This window comes from Caloenas nicobarica, chromosome 4, assembly GCF_036013445.1.
Source record: "Caloenas nicobarica isolate bCalNic1 chromosome 4, bCalNic1.hap1, whole genome shotgun sequence".
Lineage (NCBI taxonomy): Eukaryota > Metazoa > Chordata > Aves > Columbiformes > Columbidae > Caloenas > Caloenas nicobarica.
In genome coordinates, this window is record NC_088248.1 from 13214885 (window position 1) to 13241065 (window position 26181).

The window sequence follows — 26181 nt, forward strand, 5'->3', positions numbered from 1 at the left end:
GCTTGGCGCTCATCACAAATTAAAGGGCATGCTGTGAACGTGAGCAGTGAAACGCCGAACTGCCGGGCTGGAGGGGGCCTCCCAAAACCTGCCAGAATAACTGGGAAAACGTGCCTTTTTGGCTCTCCGTTGATTAACTGTTTCATAACAATCTGTGCTACTTTTTTGAAATACAAACTTCTTAATTAGTTTACTTTTATAGATCTGGTTTTGAGGTTCAAGTGTGCTGAAGACAAATGTTACAAATAGATCTAAGATGATGGCTTGTGTCTGAACTATTGCTATCAGTGACCTCAAGGCTGCAAAAAATACGGATCATCAGTGTCAAGTGTTACATTTCTCTTCAAATTGATTGTACTGATTTGCACTGAGCTAAACCTAAAATTGTTGTTTCTGGTGATGATTGCGTTGTCAAAATGTGTTTGATCAGCAAGGCTGTATTATATTTTGGCATCTCCACATCAACATAACACTGGGGCAAATAATTACCTTGCATTAATAAAGCAATAAAATTACACTGAAACTTGCAAAACTTAATGTTACTATTTTGGCTCTGCTTATTCATGTGTTTTTTGAGTTAGAGAGGAAAAACCAGTGAAGCCGATTTTTGCTTTTGGGGCTTTCAGTATTGAAGTGCTTTTCAAATTCTGCAGGAAAATGCCTTTTTTTTTAAAGAGTAACACTTTTCACAAGCTTCTCCAAACTATACAAATGTTTTTACAGGCCTTAAAAACCTGTATTAAAAGTTTATTTTTACAGAACCTGAACTTGTGGCCCTGGATGATGCTGTAGGAGTTGGTATGCTTTTTTTGTCAGGAGAAAGTCACGAAGCATAATAAGTCTGTACTGCAGTAATTAATATTACTTTTCAGATATTTTACACAGCTGTTTCTTGTTAAGTGTGCGGTATGCTTGGGCACATCTCAAAAGTCCATTTCCCCAGTCCCTGCCCAGAGCACTTCTCTGCATTCTTGCTTCCCCAGAGGGCAAGGAGTTGCACTGAAGGTTTTTGAAGCTGTTCGCAAGTCTGATTTTGGCTTAATAACTCAGGGAGGGCTGCATTTTGCATACTTCATCCTGGGATGAAATTAAACATTTCGCTGAACTTTTTATGACTACAGAGGTTTCTGTATTCCTTGGAAGTCAGGGGTTATTAGTGAATTATGAGAGGGGCTTTTTTTTTTTTCTTTGTGCAAAATGGCAACAGGCACATAATTCGTAAGAAACCATTTTATCTTCTTTGGAGTGCAGCATTTGTATTAATATGGCTTCGGTTATGTATATAAATTACTGAATTTACTAGCAACTCCTACTGACATCTGTCTGTGTCCAGGGAAAAATCAGATGAAATAATTTTAATACTTAAAAAAGGGTTCGTGGCAATTATCCTAAAGATCTCGTGTTCCTGATATTGTTGGAGTTTCTTCAGTCCTGTGTTTAGGAGGAACAGAAGGAAACCAATATAGTTTTCATTTGAATTGCAAAAATCTCTTTTTTCCCTGCAACTAAAAGCCAAATAAGCAGCAACACCCCTGTGGATCTCAAGAGCTGCTCCCACTCCAAAATTTGTGATCACTTCAAGCATTTATTCTGGTTGCTTGAAAGATCAAGCTTTTTAATACTGCATCTTTAAATAGAAAAGCCAATATACTCTACAAAAGCAGGTGGGTGAAGGAAGCTTGTGCCTGAGGTGATGTGTCCCGGTGCTGCCCATCAGGCGCTGCCTACTAAGCTGCGATACCAGTCTCACTGTACAGAACCGGGTATGCGGGTGAACAGGGGTTGCTGTCTCGCATCAGCCCTTCAGAGAAAGAAATGGGCAAACACAAGCCGATGCGAGGCCCTGGTTGAGTCCTTTTGAATGAATGCAGCGTAGCTGTTGGTTCCTCTAGCTGGGCTTTTGTCATGGTGAGTTCTCTGTATAGAGTGTTCAAAGAGAAAATGTTTTTAACTAATTCCCAAAATAATTTCTGGGATTCAAGTGTAAGAAGGGAGAAGTTCCAGTCTGTTTCATGTTTGGAAACACAGATAGTCTCGCACCAGAGGAGTCACATCATTTGTTCTGACACCTGATGGACACATAACCAGTACCAGCTTGCGACATGCTGCTCGTTTCTTCTTTAGCTGCTGCAATTCTTTGCCCAAGTCTTCTTTGTCTTTATACATCCCAAGAAGGTGAGAAGCTGCTTCTCAGCTATTCCTCATTTTTGATGCCTATGTTGCAATGATCTTGCTTCCCGTTACAGAAATACAGTTGCTCTTAAAAATTCCTGTTTTGTGGAGCTGCAGATGAAAGCCCAGTGTTGCACAGAAAGCTCATGCTCCTCTGCGCTTGCTTCTCATCGCTGTTTCATGAGTGAGAGAGTTTGCAGGTGTGGGTTTCGCTGCAAGTCATGGCCATCCACAACAGAGGGAAACTGAGGGATTGTGGAGATCCAGTTTCTTGTGTTCTACTGTTACAGAAATGGTGGCATGTGTTTTTAGCAGAAATCGGATGGAATCATACTGCCCGTGCAAGCCGGCTCCGTGGGATGGAGCTGCGGGGAATGAGCGCGTGTTTGCTGGGAAGGGAAGGAGGAAGGGCCACGTGTCAAGCCGCACACAGTCCTAAGAGCTCGTTTTAGTTGCTGTATGGATCTTTTCCCCTTTTTTAAGCGATGTTTTAAATAATCAATGTTAGGTTTTCAGGGGGAGATGATGTAAAAATGGTTGCAGTAGAACAGGATCTTCTGTGAGGTTTAGGACAACATGTAATTTGTTTCCTTTTCCTCCTCCTCTTCTCCAGAAAAATGTCAGTTCCGACACAGTATTTAGATTTCTTTTGAGCCATAAACACTTAAGTCACGTAGAAGGTGTCTGATGGACTTTTCTATGTTTTTTTGATATTGTTTATTGTATTGTAGTATTCCTTGTTCTGTGTAGCTGATGCTTGGAAAACCTGAAATTTGAGGGACAATGTCACAGATATTCCTGTTAAGGTTGGTCCGAAATGCAGTGTAGGTGCAACATCCTGGCTCTGCTGTTTTAAACACTTAAAGGCTTGATTTATATGTCATTCTGAATGCAAGGATGTGAACAATCAGGGAAGAAAAAAAGCAAACAGCTCTTCTGGATTTAGGACCACTTTTGCTTTATATTTATAGCTTGAAACAAGCTGCAGGCAGAGGGAGAACATTTGTGTTTTAATGTAAACTCCTGGGTTTGCCTTGTGGCAAGAAAAATCAGACTTTGTGTTAATTCACAGGCAGTAGCAAAAAGCTATGCGATATGACCTTACGGATTTTCAAAAAAACCATGACTGTTCATTTATTTAAATAATTGATTAAAATAAACCCACTTTTCATGTTGCTGATTTCTATAACACCATTTCTTGTGTCTTTGCTATCCTCATCTACTTTTGCAGTTTCTGTTTGTTCATTCTAACCACTTGTTGGATGTATGGTGTAAACTAATTGATACTTTTGGGAACTTACAGAACATTGAGTGAGTTCCCACAGTGATATGGTCCTGAATGATCTTAATCATAGTCCAGATTCCTGCCTCGCTGACAATCTAGCTGTATAGAATCACATCAATGTCTGATGCTGCTCTATAAACCTTAAGAAATATCTCCTTAAGAAAACTGCCATGAAAAATCCCCATTTTCTGTGAGCAGTCAACTACGCTGTTAGTGGTCCTTTAAGGAATTTGAAGGGTTTTAAAATTGCTTTTATGTGAGATGAACATAGAAGAATAACTTGTGCTTGTTGTTGCCAGTGGCTACTTGCTTTGCAGTAAGTATTTTCTTTGATGAAAAATGGGCTCAGAAAGCTAAAGGTTGAAAGGTTCCTATCTTCACTGCAAGCCGAAGCTCAGGCTTTCTCAGGTTTTAGATTTGAAGCAGTATGCTTTGCAATCAAGTGCTGAAATACCACGATGGCAGTGAAAATTTACTTTTGTCTCTTTTTTTTTTTTTTTTGTTCTCAGTCAAACTGCAACTTCAAGCAGAAGAAAGAGGAGTGGTGTCAATCAAAGGTGTAAGTGCAAATCGCTTTCTGGCTATGAAGGAGGATGGCAGATTGCTGGCCTTGGTAAGCAGCAGTTTCTAGTGTGTATCTCTCAATGTGTGTGTGTCTGTATTGATAGGTACTCTCCTTGCTCTGTACTGAGTAATTTCTCCTCCAGCAGGACTTGCTCAACTTCTCTGTGTGTGATTTATCAGGGAGAAATTAGCTCTGCAAAACTTCTGTCAGTTAATTGAACAATGAAGAGATGGATGTGTCTGCCTCTGCTTAGAAACTGCAGAATTTAACTGAAATGGCCTGAGAAAGAAATATTGTAGTGATCACGTATAGAAGGAAATCACAGGAACAAATGAAGGATAAAGTCTCTCTCTTTTTTTCCCCCACGAGTATTTTCCTCTTTCATTTATACTCACATAAAGTGATTGTAAAGACCCTTTTAAAGTAGGAAGTAAAGGAAACTTTTAAAAATTTTGACAGTAATCTGTATATATTGTTTTTTCATGTTCCTCTTTGTAGAGAATTAGGTTTTTTTGGTCATGTATACTTCCAAACTAGAAAACTGTCAAGTAAAGCATTTTTGAAAATGTGATGATAAAATTTTTAGAAAGTTATTAAATGTGGGTAAACTAGTCTCTAATGGGACTAGTTTTAGTTTAAGCTCCATGAATTTTATTAGTATCAGCGCAATTTTTAACAGTGTTTTAAAGCAAATATGTTTAGCGGACTCTGAAAATTGAAAGGTCTCCTAGAGCTAGGTTATAAATTTTGCATTAAGAGCTGCAGTCTCATTTTGCTTATGAGACATAGATACTGTAAATCTCCATATTTATAACCTTCAGTGCAGAGAAACCTTCAACACTTGTGAAATACCACTGTGGGGCTTCCTACTAGAATTTTAGTTTGAAATAATCCCTGATGCTTTGGTATCTTGAACACAGCCCCATTCAGCTTCTGTGCAAGTCCCCACAAGTAACAGGTGTTAATAATAAAGTGAATCCTTAACCCCAGCTGAGCGGCAGCTAATGAAAGACCCCTGTGAAAGGCTGCAAAGTTACTTGTCATTCCCCTCAGTTCTGCCTCTGCTGAAGTGAAATTAGGCTGAAGGCAAATGAAATGCTCCAGCAGTTTCATACGTGAGCAGGGAGCCCTGGTGTGGTCCCTCAGCACCGCAAGTCTCTGGCTGCAGGAAGCGATTTTGTTTATGCCTGTGAATACAGTTAAAGAACCTGTTTCAAGTTAACAGCTTTATTTACTTGGATATCGTGTGACAGCTCAGTTGAAGAAAATGTGAGTAGTCGTCCACTGTGCTATTCTTGAATGAAGGATAATTGGGAATTTCCTGTGGTGCTGGCGTGCTGGCATTTGCCTTCCCGTTCAAATTGCCCTCCTTACCCTGAGCAGCCGTGAATGGTCAAAAGAGGGCAGTTAGGACTGTTGGTAAAGTTAGAAACACCCAGGTGCGTTTATATTTGGGATTTCCAACCTACTGTTGCATGGTGAATTTTGGTTGTGTCCTTTGCACAGAATACGCTTCTCTTGCACCTATACGCAGTGATTTTTATCAGCTTAGCTCCGGTAAGGCGATGTGCTTGGAGACTATCTGCTGTTCACTTGGAATTACTCCCTCAAATCTGGTCAAGTTGGGTCACTTTGTGCTTCTTGTTGGTGCATTTAGAAAACATTTGTTTTGTTTTGCTTGGTTTCTGAAAAACAGTATCGCTTGAATCATGTCTGCTGCCAGCACTATTTTCTACAGCTGTTTTGCTATTCATAGGTGAAACCTCTCTACTCTTAAGATTTTTGATCTTCAACCAGCCTAACGAATACTTCTCCAATTTCACGATCATTTTCTGAAGCACAGGCAATGTTGTTTTCTATGAGGATTTCTGTACTGTGACTTCAGTTTGTGGCCAGTTGTGCCTCTCCTGTTTTCTGCCTACAAACGCGCTCACGAAACTGTCCCTAATTGCCAGCATTTCTTTTTCAGTTTGAGCAGTGTTGTATTTCAGCGAGAGCTTTGTAAGAGCCTATGCTGGAAATCTTTGTGGTGAAGTGATCTCATCAGTGCACATGAATTCATATCGGCTAAAACCTGTGGTTATTTCTTTTAAGACATTCTGAAACTTTAATTCCTAAACACCTATTTAGTTCTCTAATCTACTAGTCGCTCAGGTACTATTCTCTGCTATTTCATCAGTAATTTTAAGTAGCATGCTTTCCAATGAAGAGAACATTTTTAGAGGCAAATTTGTTCCTGGAATGAAGAATCTTGAACATTGTGAAGGCTTCACAAATTTCTGTGGTGAAACTGCTGGTCATGGTCTCCTCAACATTTTTTCCCTTCAATCTGGTCGTGTTCTGGGTCTCCTGTGTATGAACCTAAACCAATGTTCCCTCCCTGTTCAGTTTGATGTTCCTGTGCCTTGGCCCATTGTGGATTTATTGCATAACTACCAATACTCCAATCTTTAAGTATCTGGTTTTTTGGGATACGGAGATGAAAATTCTCTTGGTGTTGCACAGTTGCCCACTAACTTGAACATCTGTTTATAGAGTTTATTCCCCGTCCCAGATATGTTTGGCACTTCTTAACATCTGTTTTGTTTCTTCTTTTTTATTACTTTTAGTCTCAAGGATCAATTTATTTAGTGTCCTTGTTAACATCTTCAAAAATACTTTTGCAAATTATGATTCGGGTTCGTTTTTCATCCGGTTGGATGTTTTTGTGATTACTTTGTCGAGGCGCGTTTTCATGGTTTGTTCTGAGTTGGGTTTGCAAAATGATTTCTCGCGTAGCCAGCATATCACTGCTTCACGTTGGTGGTTGTGTGGTGGTGCAGTGGATCCCGTTCTTGTCTTGAAAGCTGGATGATACAGTTTTTAATTTAGCAATTTCATGCTGTTTACTAACGGACTCAGTTGTGGGGGGAGATAATCTTTACCAGTTCAGTCACTGGAGGAAATGGCTGGTTATTAATGCAGTTAATCAAGACCTCCCCTTGGAAAATGCTGCTTTCACTAAAAATATTTGTGCAGAAATGTGTCTATTCCATCAGATTTTTAATGGAAAAATTGCAACATTTCACTACTATGTTTCATTTTGACTTTTCAGTTTCATTGAATTACAATAACGAAATCTTTTTAGTTTATGGGATTAAACATTTTTTATTATTTCAGGAAGAAATTTCTCAAAATTTCCCGTAAGAGGAGGAATTTTGCTTTTGACTGACTTTTATATTTCACAATAAATTGTAATTTAAGGATATGACCTGCTTATTCCGTCTGTCATGCCTTTGTGGTTTCACTATGACCGGACACGTTTTGCCAGACTGAAGGACATGACTTGAGGGAAATTATTTTCTTTTAATGTTATAGTTTAAAATTGTGGCACAATAATATTTGTGAGAATAACCTTTATTTCCTGGCCCTTCCGTAGTTAGAAAAGGCTAAAAATGATGATAACTTTTCCTGGGTCATACTTCATGCAGTGTGGTAGTTATAGGTTAACCTTTTGGTTTTGGTTTTGAGAATGAACAAATTTAAGGAGTTTTAATTCCTAATCTGAGTCCAAAATGTCAAAACTATTTAATTGACATAATGTGGTGTTAAGGAAGATACAGTTTGCACCGAAAGTGAATCAGTGGGTGGCGTTTGGCCGTGCAAATAAGGGAGGAAAAACTTTGTCGCAGGAATTCGCTGCCTCTTTCAATCATTTAATCTGCCGCGGGTGGGTCACCCTGAGGATTTCGGCGGTCAGTACCGTTTGGCTCTGCTGAGCAGCGGCTCACAGCAGATAAGCTGTGTGTAGCAGTCATAGCTGCACTTGTGCTAATGTTAAAAACTCCTGCACTCGGTGTTTTTATTGAGTCGCTCAGGCTTGTTTGGGATGGAGCTCTTGCTCGGCAGCAGACAAAACGCTGCGTGGTGGCAAGGCAGGCACTGGGTCCCCGTCTTGCTGAGTGGCACTGGCGAAGGTGAGGCGCGAGCCGGCTGCGATGGGCTCTGCCAGGATTGCCAGCCTGGGCAGTTGTACTGAACTTGCCCAAACTCTGCTTAAAGTATATTTTTGTTCTTAAATGCTTCTTTTCTTCATACAGTTTCTGTGCCCTCTGAAGGCTGCTAGGATTCATTTCAGGCTCGGATCTGTGGCTTGAGATGATTAATGCATCTGTTTCACATTGCTAGTACGAAAGGCATTAAAACACAATTTATCTTGAAGATTATTTAAAATACAAATCATATGAAAATTGTTAATTTGATTTCTATTTGAAATGTAAAAATATTAGTTATAGACATGAAAAATTGCATATGGATGTTCTCTTAGAAGTTCTTTTTCTCAGAAACCAAAATTCATATCCGAAAATGGTTGAAGAGGAGGAAAAAACGTTATATTTGAAGACATATGTTTGGAGACAGATCGCTTTATTCCAGACTACATTTTAATGACTTAATTGCTTGTAGCTACAGATCCTTTGCGTATATGAGGAGTTATTCTTCTCATCTGTTTTCGTGCAACCATATGAAGCCTAGTTGTTCCAAGCTCACTTTTTAGTTCCAGTTGGATACTTCATACGTTCATGAATGTTAACAGAAGATTGTAACAGAGAGTAGCCTGCTCATTTGGGAATTTCTTCATGTTCCCAGTCTCCTCTCCTGGATTTTACATGCTTTCTTTTCAGGGAATAGCTTTGCTCCTCTTCCAACGTTCCCCAAACTTTTCTGGGTAAATGAGTGCAACTGAATTGATGGACTGACAGACAGTGTATAAGAAAAGAAAGCGCCATCCCCTCCACACCCCATCAAGTTCCTGCGGTGTTGAACTTCAGCCATCTTTGTATTTGACAAAATAATTTCTCTTGCTTAAAGCGTGGCTTCTGCAGGCAAGTTTGTCACTGTAACTGCTATGAGAGCACTAATGTTCATTGAAAGGCGTTTTGCTGCTGTGAATGTGCCTTGGGATAAATGCAGTTAAACACAGATAGCGATCCTCTTCCTAAAGAATGAGATCTCACTTGCAGCTGTTTGTATGTCCCTTACATTGTCAATACAGATGAACCACGTGGTTTGTTGGTGGGAGATTTGGGGAAGTGAATAAACTTTCCTGTTTTCTGTTGACTATGAACAGCTATAAATACTAGTCACAGTTAAATGAGCTTGGGTTTAAGTGCCCCAGGCAATAATAACTATCCAGGAAATTTGTGGGTTAAAGTCTTGCAATAGATAATACCGACCTTCCCTGATGTCGCTGCTATGAATGGGATCATTTGAAAATGAAGACTGTTTCTCACCCCGAGGGAGCAGTGGCTTCTGCTGTGTGTAGAGCTGTGCAGAGGAAAGCGCATCCCGCTGTATTCCTTAATGGCGGGTGGACCTTTGGAGGGCTGTATATGCAGTTGAGTGTCTTCTGTCTGATGGTGACCAAACGTGGAGCGTAAGAGAAGACGTATGTAGTAATGCCCTGTAATGGTCTCCCAGCCCCCAAATGAATTCAGCTTTGGGGCCTTCTCAGCCAAGAACAGTTTCTACATGTTTAGTAAATCTAGTGCATTTCTTTTCCATGAACTTATCCAAAAGTGACTTGAATCCATCTAAGTTGGGGAAACTATAACTTCCCATGGTAAGACATATCAAGGATAAGAGGGTCATCAGGGACAGTCAACATGGCTTCACCAAGGGGAAGTCGTGCTTGACCAACCTCATAGCCTTTTATGAAGACATAACAAGGTGGATTGATGATGGCAGAGCGGTGGATGTGGTCTACCTTGACTTCAGTAAAGCATTTGACACTGTCTCCCACAGCATCCTCATGGCTAAACTGAGGAAGTGTGGACTGGACGATTGGGTAGTGAGGTGGACCGCAAACTGGCTGAAGGAAAGAAGCCAGAGAGTCGTGGTCAATGGGGCGGAGTCTGGTTGGAGGCCTGTATCTAGTGGAGTCCCTCAAGGGTCAGTTCTGGGACCAGTATTATTCAATATATTCATCAATGACTTGGATGAGGGAATTGAGTGTACTATCAGCAAGTTTGCTGATGACACCAAGCTGGGAGGAGTGGCTGACACGCCAGAGGGCTGTGCTGCCATCCAGCGAGACCTGGACAGGCTAGAGAGTTGGGCGGGGAAAAATGTAATGAAATATAACAAGGGAAAATGTAGAGTCTTGCATCTGGGCAGGAACAACCCCAGGTTCCAGTACAGGTTGGGGAATGACCTATTAGAGAGCAGTGTAGGGGAAAGGGACCTGGGGGTCCTGGGGGACAGCAGGATGACCACGAGCCAGCACTGTGCCCTTGTGGCCAAGAAGGCCGATGGCATCTGGGGTGTATTAGAAGGGGGGTGGTTAGTAGGTCGAGAGAGGTTCTCCTTCCCCTCTACTCTGCCCTGGTGAGACCGCATCTGCAATATTGTGTCCAGTTCTGGGCCCCTCAGTTCAAGGGCAGGGAACTGCTGGAGAGAGTCCAGCGCAGGGCCACGAAGATGATTAAGGAAGTGGAGCATCTCCCTTATGAGGAAAGGCTGAGGGAGCTGGGTCTCTTTAGCTTGGAGGAGACTGAGGGGTGACTTCATTAATGTTTATATATATGTAAAGGGTGAGTGTCATGAGGATGGAGCCAGGCTCTTCTCAGTGACAACCAACAGTAAGACAAGGGGTAATGGGTTCAAGCTGGAACACAAGAGGTTCCACTTAAATTTGAGAAGAAACTTCTTCTCAGTGAGGGTGACGGAACACTGGAACAGGCTGCCCAGGGAGGTTGTGGAGTCTCGTTCTCTGGAGACATTCAAAACCGGCCTGGACGCCTTCCTGTGTAACCTCACCTGGGTGTTCCTGCTCTGGCAGGGGGATTGGACTAGGTGATCTTTTGAGGTCCCTTCCAATCCCTGACATTCTGTGATTCTGTAAGGAGCTGCACAGTTCAATTGTTACCCGTCAAGTGAAGGACGACCTTCTTTTGTAGGTGTGAAGGCTATCCTAATTCAGGGTGGGGGAGTAGGTTTTGAAGACATACTTCCTTAAACAGAGTAATTCCATAGATGTACTTCTAAACACTAACCGAATATGCTTTGTTTCTATGCGGTATAAACCTGTTTGCCAGGTCTGGACTTTTCTTAAAATTATTTTAGAAGTTATGGATTTCAAAAAATCCTGAGCAGATGCAGGCTTGCCATTGTTTCAGAGGAGTGTAAATACAGATTTGAAGTGGCCTTAGGAAAGTTAAACCTCACAATTAGAAAAGAACAGGCAAAGCCTGCAGCTGTGCCATACTATTTATCTAACTGATAAAAGGTTAGTTTGAGGAAGGTGAGGGAAATACTCGCTTTTCTATTACATCCTGCTTTTCTTTTTGGTCAAATTATAACCTAGGATGACATGGCAAAACTGCTGAGCGTGGAAGTTGAGATCTCTCATTAAGTGCCAAGGCACAGGGTTCTTCACTTAATGGTTTGACTGAATTTCAGATCAGAAAAAGAGTTACGTAATGAAAGCAAATTAGAATCTGCTTGGTGTGTGTTAAAGACAATAAATGAATCATAGTTAAAAACTCTTCTTCTTGTAGGTGTTTTTAACAATATTGTAATGAACTGTATCTTTCTTCAAACATGAAACATTTAACGTGAATTTCTTAAAACCAAATGTACTGCTAACTTGGATTCTTGATAAATTAGTCCAAGGAATCTGAAGAATTGATTTGTTGTGATGGAATGTCAATAATCCTTTTCTCTTTCCCTTTTAGAAATGTGCAACAGAAGAATGTTTCTTTTTTGAGCGTTTGGAATCTAATAACTACAACACTTACCGATCACGGAAATACTCTGACTGGTATGTGGCACTGAAAAGAACTGGACAGTACAAACCTGGACCGAAAACTGGACCTGGACAGAAAGCTATCCTTTTTCTTCCCATGTCTGCTAAAAGCTGATTGCCCTGGCAGATTCCGAGTATATACGCCACACTACACTAGAGAGGTTGAGTTTCCTACTCCTCTCCAAAGTAGCAAAAATATAAGCAATTATTTGCTGATATTAACTACTTGTGCAGACACAACATTAAAACACGAATGTTTCATACTGTCTTTATATTGCTCTTTAAACCTATTGTGCCAGTGTGTGTGGAGGTAAAATTACTTGGAAAATATATTTTCAGGATCAGTAACACTTGTGTTTTCTGCTAGATATCTATGTAGAGATATTTTATTTACCTTATGTTTGCTTTACACAGAGTAAAGGAAAACAAATCTGATGCACACTTACAGGAATATTTACCTTTTGAAATAATTTATATCTCTATAGCATATTAGAGAATAAATAATTACTTTCTAATAATTACCTAAAAAAAAAAAAAGTCCATGGATAACTTTAATATGGTCTAAATAACGCTAGAATAATGATTCTAAATTATTATTATAATGAAATGTGAAATTTATCGCTATCATGTAATATTGTTATAGGACTCGGGCAGCTCCCTGTGGTATAGTTTGTAGAACAGGCCTGTGTAAACAGCTGGAAACTCTCTCATGGTTATATCAATCTTATCAAACCCTTCCCGGTACCCGTAAAGTAAGAGTTTAGCGACGCTGCTGGTGATGGGAGTAGCGTGTTTGGTCCGGGCGAGCTCCTGGAGGTCCATCCACTCACAGCTCAGGCACTCCTGCTGGCAGAAGCTGATGTTGAAGGAGGAGGGCTGCAGGCGACAGATGATGTACATATCCGACTGCCCAAAGGCTCCAGGGTGTTTGTGTTGCTGCCTGATGCTTAGGATGGACTTGAACTCTGACTTGATGCCAGTCTCTTCAAAAACCTCTCGAACTGCTGTGTCTCCTAGGTGAAAAGAGCAATCCTTACAGTACATGTAATAGCTTAGCACTTTAAATCTTTCGATCACAGAAAATTTCTAGCTCAAGGCATTCTCTCTTCTGCTTCATAAGCTTTTCAGAATGTAAGCCTGCTTATTTCACCACAAGGATAAGCTAATTTTTTGGTCCGTGAACAAAACTAATCGCTACATGGCTTCCTTGTGTATATCCTACAAAATGATGAAAGTCAGAAACTTTTGATAATACTGTACAAGGTGTGGTTTTGAAATGGACAATCTGGTGGGTGCTGGCTCCACTGATCTCTTAATCCAAGAAGGCATCGCAGTGACTTTTCAGTCCTTTGAATCTTGGTCCCTGGCTCTCTCCTTGCCTCTGTCCTGTTTCGGGGCCAGACCCTGTGCAGCCGAGCACCTGTATGCATGTCAGATCACTTACCAAATCACTTGGTTTCATTGCCCTTTGCCACAAGGCGTTAACAACATGGGCAAAACTGCTGTTTGAAGAACACAGAACACATGCTGCACATGTACATTTTGTGTCCACCAACCAAAGCGATGCAAGTGTTAAAACTCCCTGTTACAAAAGGAGCTGTAACTTCAAGGGTCTAGAGAGTCTGTGTCCTGCAATTAAAGCCAGAGTTACCCATCTATCCAGTACTCTTCAACAGAGATTTTGCTCTTGAATAATAACTTAAAGAGCTCAAATGATATTTTTTGATATTTCACTTATTTCCCCAAATTCTGCGGTCTTCATTGTAGTCCAGTCAAATCCTATTTGCTTGAGGGTAACTACTGGCAGGTAAAATACTAAGTTTCTTACAAATCTAGTTAAACTCATAGTTGTGTCTTGTTTGAGTGGTAAATGCATACAGCTGTTTTGCTGTGTTATCTGCTTCAGTTAGTTCACTTTCAGTTAGAAATCAGTGTGTTGGCTTACTTCCAAAAGCAAAATATATTTTATAAGACCTTGTAGAGATTCACCTTCCTATGGAAGCCTGCATCTTGACATGTCGGAGGTGAACAAAACAGACATTTTAGAGGTAGTTTCAAATTTTTGAAAATAATTTGAGGACAGGCAGTGGCTAGCAATACATAAATAAAATTAGTTATCCAGCAGAGGCCAAACAACTATATATTAATGGATTAATGGCCCTGATTCTGCACATACTTCTGCCTTAGCTCAACTCCCATCTTGCAATGGAACGACCTGTGTAAAGTTTACACCAAGTAGATAGAGGTCTTTGTGGGACTGGACACCCACCAGTGCATGGTGCCTGCAGAACATTTACGTTTGTGACTTTATTTTACAGTATTAATTAGTTAGAAGGCTACTGCCTATGGGGAAAAAGTACATGGGGGAAGATACTAATTTACCATCAGTGACCCTTGGAGAGATTGCATTTTAGGTTGCCCAGAGTGGGCCCCACAGTCGTCTGGTTTAAAATAGCGGTTGTGAAGCAAACTCCCTGTGGCAAGTGGTTTTATTATTAGACAAGGGGCTGTATTACACAAAAGTGATCAAAGAGGGTAAACAGCTGAGATGGTAAGGAATGCTGAGGCAGGCTATGGTAAGAAAAATGAAATAATTACGGATTTCATTTAAACGTTGAGCTTTGCTTCATAAAGTGCCTTTTTCTGTTTCCCTTTTATTTAAATGTATTTAATATATTTAAAGATATAATGACAGTTAAACTAGAAGAAACACTAGGGCTTGAGTTTCAGAAATATTCAGATACAAAAACGTGTGCACTTTGCTTAATCTGCATTATGAAACTATTCATATGACTTGTGCAAGTCAGTCTGTACTCATTAAAGTAGGCAGCCATATATCTTGTCACTTCATATAATCACAGGATCTTCAAGCATTGTAATTGCAATTCATAATTGTAATTGGAAATTTATTCCCTTGAATGACTGAGTTTTTAAGGTTTGGTGTAAGGATAAAAAAGTAAAATTAAGTTCTGTTATATTTTGTGCTTCACTAATTTCTCTCTTTTTGTAATATTAAGATGTGATGCAGAGAATCATAACTTTTGTTACGATATAGTTCAGTAGTGGCAGGAGGGGAGCTGCAAGAGACTTGTTTCCTCACAGATCTTTCTCTGTACCTACATCCAGGCTCTGGCCATAACCTCACCCATTATTTGCGGGATGGCCACTGGCTCACTGAGTAACAGAATTTCTCTGGGGAAGCTGTGGCCAGTGCTGGTCATTCTTTTCCCTTAGTACAAAAATCCCTCTGGTATCTCCTGGCCTAGATCCGCGGCCTGGCCTGTGGAAGGGGGCCTGGCTAGACAACAAACACGGTGTCTGGGATTTTTTTGAAAACATTAATTCATTTCACTATGTTATCTGTATGTGCACTGTCAAGCAAATAAGTTTGATTTCTGTCACCGCGTTTGATGAAAAGACTTAGTTAAAACATGACTCATGAGTTATAAAAACTACAACTTGACCATATCCCACTAACTAGACAATATCTCCATGTATTGAAATAATGAACTGGAATACAAGCCCTCCACATGTTGTTGTAGGAAGACTGCTAAGATAATGTAGAGCTATTTCTATGGTATGAAACAGATTCAGGAAACCTAGGCTCAACACCCAGTTTGCCAGAGCTGCTGCTTTGCTCTGAGCAACATTTGAGTCCTGCATTACTTATTGGAAGAAAATATTCATATCTGAATACTGATGTGGGGCTAAATTAACGTGAGCGAATTAACTTTTGAAACTAAGACCTACCTAATAACTGCAATGTAACTTAAGAATTAACCAGTCTATGGATCGTAATTTTAAGGGGTGAGATACAAGGAGAAGAAAAAGCACCATTTCGTATCTGTTCATAAACACCCTTGTTCATTCACCTTTGAACATAACCACAGCAGTATTCATTGTTGGCTGGGCTACGCTGGGTAGAATTGATGGGTTTCCTCAAATCTGCATTGTTTTTTAACACAGAAGTGCCTTATGTTTATGAAAGTAGGTGCCCGCAAGACTTGGGCGCTGCACTTGATGTTGGTCCTGTGCCCAACAGCTTAGTCTAAACAAATCAAATGGACAAGGGTGGGAGGAAGCAAGTGTATTTATTTTAGTTTTGCATGTAAAAACAGAGAGTTGGAAAGTTTTGCTCAGTACATCGAGCTCACTGCCCTGGATTCCAGGGAAGCTGAGAGCTCGTTGTTTCAGTGTTATTTGGGTTATACACCGATTACCTTAATCCTCTGCACTTTCGGCTCATATTACAGCATATCCAACAAGCCTACAAAAAACAAGCTGCTTCAAGCATTTGTTTAAGAAAAATTGTGGAAAAGGGTAAATGTTACAAATACAAGGCTGCTCTGCTCTCAACGTAATGTCACCCCATTACCATTAAGGTCATAGGATCGTGTCACTTCGTCTGTTCACCACTAATTCAAAGCAGTGATTAGTCACAGGGGTGATGTGGGTCTTACAATTCTGTTGACGTCTGACCTGGTATCCGAGGACTTACCAATGTCTTCGCCTGGATTAGACAGACCTCCTGGAAATTTCCATGCATTTATAGTCTGTATTGAAGGAAAAAAGAATTAATGAAGCATGCAGTCTGTTTTGTACTCTCTAATATGAAGGAGACAATTAACATGTGACTTTTTTTTTTCCTGTTGAAGTTGCAGTATTGTAATTACTCTCACAAACATCTGTAAGGCTTTAAGTAGGAACTTCTTGCTAATGCGATGGTCAGAGATACCTACAGTCTGTACAAAATATTGGAACAAAACATCTACTGATTGAAAATACAAGCTAAGAGTCAATAGACAACGTTGCTGCTAGGTAACTAGAGCAGTTGAATATTAAAAAAGCTGCTATAGAATATATAATCTTATATTTAATCACTAATGTATTCCACTTCCATGGTTTTGGCTTTTAAGAAATGTATATATATTTAATCTTACAAACAGTTATTATGAATGTAGTACTGTTCTATACTGCACTGGCTTTAAGATGACTTTGTGTGTCTAATAACCGTTTAGCGTAACTTGTTTGTTTTTACGGAATACGAAAACTGAGGCCTTGTGTGTGATTTATGTAGAGAAACATTTATTGAATTGCAATAAAGTTCAGTACTTAGAACGTGAAGTGCAGACTTGGTGCTGTTGTTGATACTGGTAAAGGAGTCCCAGTTCCTACACCTCTTGCAAAGGCACAAAGATTTGTAGGCTTTATATCTGTGTACTTTCTATTTCTTTCCTTATTAAAAGTTTATGTAGGAAGAAGTTAAACCTTCAAACAGGAATTAACGCTGTAAAAATGTACTCTCTGGCACATGCAGCATAGAGAGGGAAGTTGTACGCTTTCCAGTGATTTGAAACCCCACCAACTGCATTGGAAAATGTGTTTTTTTCTGGGCATGCTTAAAGGGCTTGGATAGAAATTTAAAGTAATAGATTAAAAATAGTGCAGATGGAAAATACATGTATTTATCCATTGGCTTTCAGATTTGCTTTCAGTTCCTGGAAGTCTGTCTTTGTGTGCTGTGGAATTGTCCTTTCATGATTAAACCGAAACAGCTCTTAAAATTCCACTAGCTGCTTAATTTTTTTTAAGCTTTCAGAACATCACTTCTATTAAAAGTCACTATTTCAGGGAAATTGTTCATTTGGGGCGGGGGGGAGGAGAAGGGAAAGGAGCGCTGGAACTGACACTGGGAAACAACTCTCTGAGCCGATTGCTTGCACTGAGATATTTTATTTGCTCACTGCACAAGAAATGTATGGGTATTCATACGCTTAGGTTTTATGCTTAATTTATCCACTCCATAAGAAAGCTGTAAAGGGAGGAGTCCAGAAACAATCACTTTTTTCTTTTCACCTTCCTTGCTCACCGCGCCAAGTGTCAGCTTTGTTCTGGAAAGATAACCTGAAATAGTTGACCTGGAATATACCCATCCCGCTTTTCAGAGTGAACTGGAGGGAGGAGGGGTGCCAGGCTGGCCCTCTCGTGCTTTGGGGCCAGAGGCCAAGGAGGTCGTGTCTGGCGAGTATGGAGTTGCACCTAGAACCTGAATAGAGCAGCTGATGCCTCTGTCAAACTGGATAGAGATATTGGCACTTCAAATGGCTGCGGATGAGCTTGAACAAAACCACAGCGTTGAGTGAAACCTGAAGCCTCCTGGGCTTAGAAACTACTGTTTCCTTCTAAATATGCAGAATGTGCAATTTCCATTTTTAGTCTGAAGCCTGTTAAAAATATTTACTAAAAGGTAAGCATGCAGTTTTATAATTTGTGTGCATAAAAGGAACAATAAAAGTAGCATTTCTGAAGTTTACTATGTGCTGTTCTGTTCCTGGAGAGTCTTTAGAACTGGAACCTCTTCTGGAGTCTGTAGCTTGCATGCTGGATTTATGCTTTAATTAGTAATTACTGAATGTAAGCCTGACGGTCCTGCTATAGAGAAGTCCTTAAAGAATTTCGCTTTAGAGTAAGTAAAAATATAAAATTAATAGTTTACAGGAAACAAGAACAGGGTGTTTCTCTTCTTCTGAACTCATGTTACAAATTCAACATGTATGATTGAACCTGCCTATGAAAGCATCCTTCATTGAAGTTCATTAACTGTGTTGTAGTTACCAATGTGCTTCAGTGATGGTTAATCTGGGTCCTGAGAATGAATCTCTTAGTAGCTGTTCCAGGAGAGACTGAAAAAAGTAGCCGCTGAGATTCTGGCTTGGTTTTAAATATATAAAATGAAAGTTATGCAAACATAAGTTACAGTATATAAAATTTGATTGTTTCCATGGTAGAACTGCAGTTAATCTCACTGTACTAGAGACACTTTCGTTAAATTTGCAAATGAAAGCGTAACGGAAGCTAAGTGTATTTTAAATGGAATAGCACAGGCAACTGCTGATGAGCTGGTTTATTATGGGTATTTCTGGATCCTCTAATGAAAATGCCAGTCATCCAGAGGAAGATACCCAGGAAAGTTGGCAATATCCCTGTTGAGATATATGACTGGAGTGTATGTGCTGCACTTATTTTTAATGTCTCCCATCTGAAATACTTTATTACATTTTTAGAGGCTCTTTTAAAAGCAGAAAAGGCAGGGCTGCTGGAAAGTGCTTTTGTATTTTAGATTGTCTTATGCTAAGCAGTACTATATGTTTAGGTTGTTAATTTACCTCGTGTTTTTACTGGGATGATGACATTTCTGCCCTTGCTGTAATAAAACCTCAAGTTAGCCTGACAGAGGCTGGAAGGCATTACCCATGATGGATGCTCGGTTACCCCAAGCCACATCACACGACCCACCATCACCACGCTAATACTCTCTGGTTTGGCTTTCTTAGTATTAGTAGCAAGGTCACTTAAGCTTGTGAGAAATTAATGATCTTTACACCTGCTTTACAAAGGTAGTCTCCTGGTCATGGCAAACCATGTTATTGCTTATTTAAAGCCACAAATATGCCTGGAATTTTTGAAACCAAAATCAGAATCCTTCTCCCAAAAGCTGCTGCGAGCCATGAGGATTTTCCAGAGGTCCGTGTGGATACAAACACAAGATCAGGGGCTCCTGGGTCAGTTACAGGAGAAAAGGGAAAACTCAAAGAAGAAAGGATACTTAATTCTGCTGATTTGATCACCAGTTATAATTAACAACAAAGCCGTTGATCTTCAAATTCTATATTATTTTTTTTCTTCAAATGCAACACAGCCATCTGTTGATAGATGACTTCCAAGACACTACTGAAAGGAAGTAACTTTATCACAATTTTGGACTGGAATGAAAATAAAAATATCTTCGTTTTCTACTACAGAGTAGGCTTATCTAAATGAACTTCTCTGTTTTGTAATGCTGTAACAAACTTACCCTGTTTCTGTCTTGTACGACCAACACCTTTCCAGTGCTTTCATCTAAAACAGCACCTAGTAGACAGACAATATTGAAAAGGATTAAGTGTTAGATGACTCCATTCAATCTTAACAATGGTAAGTTAACATGTTTTGATAAAAAATGACAAAGCCCTGCCGACACTCAGATTGTAGTTGGGAAGAATTGTCTGGATGAATTGCAGAAAGTGGTTTTGTTGGTGGAAAACTACTATGCAATAAAATATGAAAAAAGGTTAAGAATCCTGTATAAAAATTCAAAGTTAGCAGCACCCAGATAAATACCTCCCACGTTTAAGTTCCAGATTAGACAAGAAATGAAAAGAATAATTGACTTGCGTTATTATCAGAACTAAAGAATGCAAGATCAAGATCCAAAGAATGCAGCAAAGCTGTGTGCTTCAGCAGACATGTCTGTAATCTTGCTCAAAACCCAGAAATTTTTCCAGTGACTCTGGCTGAGTAGCCACAGTGAGCAAGAACCTTTCTCCAGTGAAATTAATGACAAACTCCCTGCCTGTTGTAGTGAAGATTCGAGTGTTTTCTGTTAATAACAGACAAGGTTTAGTACTCAATGGACTGACTGTACTGGTAATGTTCAACTGGTTGACTATCTATAAACTTGTACTGTACTCCCCAGCTAACAACTCATGATAGGAACTGCAGAGTAATCGGAGTTAAATTGATGACAATCAAAAAGCATTGCTTCCACATGGAAAAGTGACACTCTCACTTGAGTAAAAATAATGTTTCAGGATGTGTGACTGAAAAGTTCAGCTCTTCCTTGTTTCCTCAAGCTCAGCCCATGACTCTCTCCCACAGACTGCAAGTTTTCCTACTTTTTAAACCCAAGTGCTTTCATGTTTAATCATTATGTCACACTCACTGGTCATAGTTTAAAAATGTGTTCTCTTTAGAACAGGCATTTTCTCCAATTTTAAAGTTGTGCACTGTGGTGAGCAGAATGAGTACCGTGGTGCAACTTACCAGGCTCTTTTCCACATCAGTCATGCATGGGTTTTAAATTAGTAGTTAATGATAAAAAAAATGCTTCTATCATTTTACAGCAGGAGGAAGAGTGTATGGACAGATCTGTGATGATATACACATTGAAAATGCTATGGGGAAGTATTTCCACAGAAGGGAATTATTAAGGAATGGGAGTCTAGCTTAAAACATCCTCCGTTTTTTAATAATACACGGCAGACTTATGTGTAGGAGGAATATTTAAAAGATGAAATACCAGTCTTCCTTCAAGATATGTCAAAGGACGTGCTTTAAGAGGGTAGTCACATATGTGCCTCCCTGTGTCCTGTGACTTTATGATTTCATTCCTCCTGTAAATACTTAGCAGTGTCCAGGTTCAAGTACTCCAATGATGAAAGGAAGGAACAAAAGGAAAGCAGGAGCAAGTCTGACTCCTGCTGTGATTACAGGGGTTATTTTCTAGAAAAGCCATTCTTCAGCCAAGTGGTTCGCTGAGACCAAGGAGGACTTCTGAAGAAATGGAACTGCAATTTGAATCAAACAGAAAGAATGCTTTCTCTCCTCTGTTCCTCCAGAAATCAATGCCTGTGAATTTTTGGCAGTGAAATTCTCTGTGAGGTGTCCAGAATCTCTGCTAGGTGATACCTAAATCCAAAGCAAGAAGAAAAAAGCACTAATGGGATTTGCTGTCTGGTCTCATTTTCCCAAGTGTAACTCAGGAGTCCCTCTGCCGAAGCTTGCTGGGCCACACCTGGTTTCTATCAGTGAGATCAGAGTTTGGCTGCAGGCTCTAACTGTGGTTTTTAAAACTCTCACTCCTGCTACAAATGTGGTACCTGGAGCTGTAAATCATCCAATGCCAGGAGGACTTTCTGGAAAGGTTTACACTTGCAGCCTAACCAAATAATTGCTATTACAACATTGCTTTGTTTTGAATGTTCTCGTTTGGGAAATAGGTAAGAAAATTATTTAAAAACAAAATCCCTCAGACAACTCCAGACAATGAGTAATGGAGGGGAAAAATATCTTCCCTCCACCTGTTTTATTTATGACTGATATAAGATGTATGAGAAGATGTTCAGGGCTGAGAAGCACGTGTCATTCATGTAGTGAGTGCACATGACAGCTTCCATTGTAGACATCAGCAGGCAGGAATAGATACAGCTTTGTAAAACTGCTTGGAAACTGCCGTGCCCATAACCTATCGAACTCCATCTTCCTGCGCAGTTCAACGTTTATGCAGCTGCTCGTTTTACACAGTTCTGTAAGTAACACGACGGGCCAAGGCTGGTGATCACGGGTGTGTATGTGTGTGGAGACCCCTCTCTCTCCTCAACTCCAGTGACTTTGTTTCAGCAACTAGATTAGGTAGCAATGAAAATAACAGCCACACTGTAAGGCTTATGCTGCACGGGAGGTGGAAGAGAATGACTTTTCTTCGTCTCATTTTACTTTCCTTCCTCAACTTGTCTTCCCACACCATTGTTATGCGGTGTATTTACAAATCCGTCACTTTCTGGCTGGCAGACCACTTCCTCCTAAGAGCGGAGAATTTTGGAAATGCTTTTCAAAAACATTTTAATCATTTTATACACCAGAAGCTTTTTTTGGACCTTTACATATTTGGAAAGTCCTGCCGCCTACAAACGGATGCAGTAAGTCAGCTGGAAGATACATCACATATTCCACTACTTCTAAACAATGATGGCCAAGCCCAATGAGTAACGTTTGCTACTCTCTGCTTGGCGACTCTGATCCAGTCTGGCAAACGATGACCTGACCTCGCTTATTCACACCTTTGTCATCGCTTGGCTGGGTGATGCCGAACCGTGTGGGAAACTCCAGACAACCACAACCCAGCTGCTGGGCTACCTGGCAGTGCAGGCTGGCTACCTGCCGCCTGCTCCCTGTGCTGCCCTCCTGCAGGCCAGCAAACCATGCTTAGCGGCTCCGCTCTTTATTTTCGGGATGCTCAAGGGACTAAGTACTGTAATTAACCAACTGGCTTTGACGTGAAGACTCTCATCAGCACATTTGCTCCTCTTTACTGCAGGAGTTTTCTAAAATACAATTTTTTTTGGTGCAGGAAATAAAAATGCCAAGGGTTGGAGACATACACACAATATAAATGTACGCAATTAAACAATATTTCAATAAAATTAGAACAAAGCCCTTCCACTACCCAGGCTCTCCCTCCTGAAGTAGAAAGATAATGGAATAAACATATACAAGGTGGTATATACACTGCTTAATGTATTCTCAGAATGTGTCCAAGATCGACCAAGAGTGAGTGGAACAGAGAAAAAAAATATTGCAGTCATTAAGTCACACAGAAATCTGTTTTAAGTCACACAGAAATCTGTTTTACCTGCCCAAACACCTTCCTTAAGTCTTTTCCTCTACTAAAGAAACTATTCATGAATAAAAATGTACAGGTTTGAAAAGTGGTAGCAAAGAATACACACATCATACATTGTGCAATTTTAAAATCTGTGCAATAAATCACGAAATCCATATTTATGAAACTCCTTTTCTTTCCTCAAAGGTTTTTCCTACTTGAAGTGTGCAAAGTGTTTATGTCAAAGTACATCAGCAGATCATGCTTTGAAAGTGTGTTTTTCATATTTTCGAATGTTTATTTGAAACAATTTTCAAAGTTATGATTTTTTCTATATTACATTCTTCCTGATAACCATCAGGGTCACAACACATCCATCACGATTTTCTTTTAAACAGCACTTTCAGCTATGTAAAACCTACTTCAGAAAAATCCCTTTCAGTTAGTCATGTTTTCTCAAACATGCAAGTTTTACCCATAAGGAGTAATAGGGTGCTTTCTGCAGGAGAACACACTATCTTGCTCGAGTTTACTGCCACATATTTTAACGGTGAGGTTTTCAGACCTCGGGAAAACATGCTCTAACATGTCCATTGAAGCGCTCCAAGCCTCTCTGCAGCTTCCACGCTGCCCTCTGCTGGCTTTGTGACACAAACTCCCACTGCCCATGGCGACAGCAGCGCTTTTTTGTATTTGAAGGCTTTGCTTTTCCAAAATTTTCTTTCACCTGACCTCTTGCTACACAGAATAACCCAGCTCTTATGAGCCCTTTCTAGCTGGATTTCTCAAAGGGCTACTTATGAGTCTTAAAGCCACCTGGTGAAGAATTAATGCCCCACACAGCCCTTGCAAGCCAAGAACAAGCAAGTCAAGCTTCTAACAGGAGAGATCTGTCCCTCTGCTGTGACTGTTACAGCCTCTACCAGCACACAAGGGGTCCAAACCATCACTGAGTTACGGGACAGATAGTTGCATATCTGGGAAGGCTGCTGAGACAGAGGGCAAAAACATTCACATTTGGTGAAGCTGACTGTATTTTTGGCTCAGTTCCGTGTACTGCGCTGTATAAAATAAATGGGAAATTGTCTTATCTAGTTCCTTGGGAATTTCCTCAGTTTTCAGAGCAACTCCTTTCCAGCTGTGGTTGTGGGAGGTCTAGATGGGTAAGAGTATGGTGTCCAGATGTTTGTTTGTAAAATATACTCGTTTGGGTTGCAGATTTCCAGGCATGGCCAAGATCAGCTTTTGGACCTTTGTCATTTGGGGTAAAAGTTGAGCTGGCTCCTGAACAATCCCCCTTGGTCCAAGTTTGCCCCATTTACAGACCTTACCCCGACCACAGTTTAAGCAGATGCATGCATTTTAAGCATCTACAATAAGGACAGGAAGCACAGAAGTGTTTTTTCTTTGTAAGTTGTTTGTAGTTTCTTCTTTACTTTTAAAATTGAACCACTTGAACCTTGAAATCCTACCCCTCCTGCCTGTAAGCTGAAAGCCAAGATATGTTTCTCAAAAAGTTCACAGAATCACAGAATGTTAGGGATTGGAAGGGACCTCAAAAGATCATCTAGTCCAATCCCCCTGCCAGAGCAGGAACACCCAGATGAGGTTACACAGGAAGGTGTCCAGGCAGGTTTTGAATGTCTCCAGAGAAGGAGAATCCACAATCTCCCTGGGCAGCCTGTTCCAGTGTTCTGGCACCCTCACCGTGAAGAAGTTTCTTCTCATATTTAAATGGAACCTTCTGTGTTCCAGTTTGTACCCATTGCTCCTTTGTCTTATCATTGGTTGTCACTGAGAAGAGCCTGGCTCCATCCTCATGACACTCACCCTTTACATATTTATAAACATGAATGAGGTCACCCCTCAGTCTCCTCCAAGCTAAAGAGCCCCAGCTCCCTCAGCCTTTCCTCATAAGGGAGATGCTCCACTCCCTTCATCATCTTTGTGGCCCTGCGCTGGATACTTAATGATGCTAGATGATTAATAACTGTATGAGCGAGTTAAACTTTAAAGCTCCGGGACCACATCTTCTTCTCCCTGAGCTGTTTACCATTTTCTCAAACTGGAGCAATTTGAGAAGCTTCTCTATCGGCCTGTTCAGCAACATGCGCGGTTGCACAGGTGCATTCATGACTGACACGTTTCACTTTGAGAAGTTCCCCAAACAGCAAGCAGGTTCCACACACTGGTTGTGCAGACGTACAGTCCATTCCCTGCCGAACCTACTCCTAAGCGTTTGTTCAAGAGCCATTTCTTGGACGCGACCACTTCTTTTTTTTTTTTCGTAACTAACCTGCGACTCCCAGCTGGTGGGTGGCGAACCCCGGCAGCCGGCTGGGCCCTTCTCCCAGCCACAGCGTCAAGGTGGACGAGCCCGGCTCCGCGTGGTGGAAGACGAAGCCTTGCGCGGCGGCGGCCGCCGCCAGCCCGCTCTGCAGGATGGGGACGCGCAGCCACACGGCGACGCGGCCTTCGTGCCGCCACCGCGCCAGCGCCTCTGCGGGGAGCGAGGCCCAGGTCACCCCCGGGGACACGGGCCCACCAGAGCGGCCAGGACCCCGCGGGTGCCCCTCGCCCTTCCACCTTCTGCTTTTAAACCCCGTTGTGCACGAGCGCTGCGATTTATGCCTGAAAATCCGTATGTTTTGCCTCATTTACCACAGGGCCAGGTGACCGTCGGTGTGAGAGACGTGACTGGAGGCGCGGGGGTGCGGCCAGCCCGCCATTCCAGGTGGCGGGGTTGGGTGTTCGCACACGGACAGGTGGCTTTCACGTTACCATGTGGCGGGAGGGCACGTCCCTCGGCCGCCAGGCCGCAGGTGTGCGGCGGGCAGCGACCGCCGCGCCGCCCAGCACGGGCGGCCGAGGGCCGGTCACTCACGGGCCCAGGCGCCCCGGGAACCCCCACCCGGCCCACCCCGCTGCCCCGGCGCCCCGGCACTTGCCCCGCAGCCACCGCCCGAAGGCGGCCCGCTCCAGGCGGAGGGGACGGCGCAGCTCGGCCAGGTCCACGCTCACCCCCCCGAACCTGTCCGGCCGCGCCCGCAGCCCCGCCAGAGCCGCGCAGCGCCCTGCCCGCCGCAGGGCCCGCCACGGCCGCGCCATGGCCGCGCAGCCCCGCCGCGCCGGGGGGGGGCGCCCACGGGGCGGGGCCGGCCTCTGCCCCCGGAAGC

The 26181-nt window shown here is 41.6% G+C and overlaps 3 protein-coding genes across 3 annotated transcripts in view; 2 read left to right on the forward strand and 1 right to left on the reverse strand.

The window, feature by feature from the left end:
* FGF2 (fibroblast growth factor 2) overlaps positions 1-12588 on the forward strand; it is a 30701-nt gene extending 18113 nt beyond the window's left edge. Inside the window, 2 exon segments of the mRNA XM_065634958.1 lie at positions 3967-4070; positions 11735-12588. Of these exon segments, the coding sequence (XP_065491030.1) occupies positions 3967-4070; positions 11735-11920 (290 nt within the window). The 3' untranslated portion in view covers positions 11921-12588.
* NUDT6 (nudix hydrolase 6) lies at positions 12078-26113 on the reverse strand. The gene is made up of 5 exons (XM_065634959.1): positions 25954-26113; positions 25302-25505; positions 19661-19716; positions 16304-16358; positions 12078-12818 (listed from the first exon to the last, which is right to left on the reverse strand). The coding sequence occupies exons 1-5, from the start codon at positions 26111-26113 to the stop codon at positions 12430-12432; spliced, it is 864 nt and encodes a 287-aa protein (XP_065491031.1). The 3' UTR covers positions 12078-12429.
* AFG2A (AFG2 AAA ATPase homolog A) overlaps positions 26112-26181 on the forward strand; it is a 200819-nt gene continuing 200749 nt past the window's right edge. Inside the window, 1 exon segment of the mRNA XM_065634960.1 lies at positions 26112-26180. Within this exon segment, the coding sequence (XP_065491032.1) occupies positions 26112-26180 (69 nt within the window).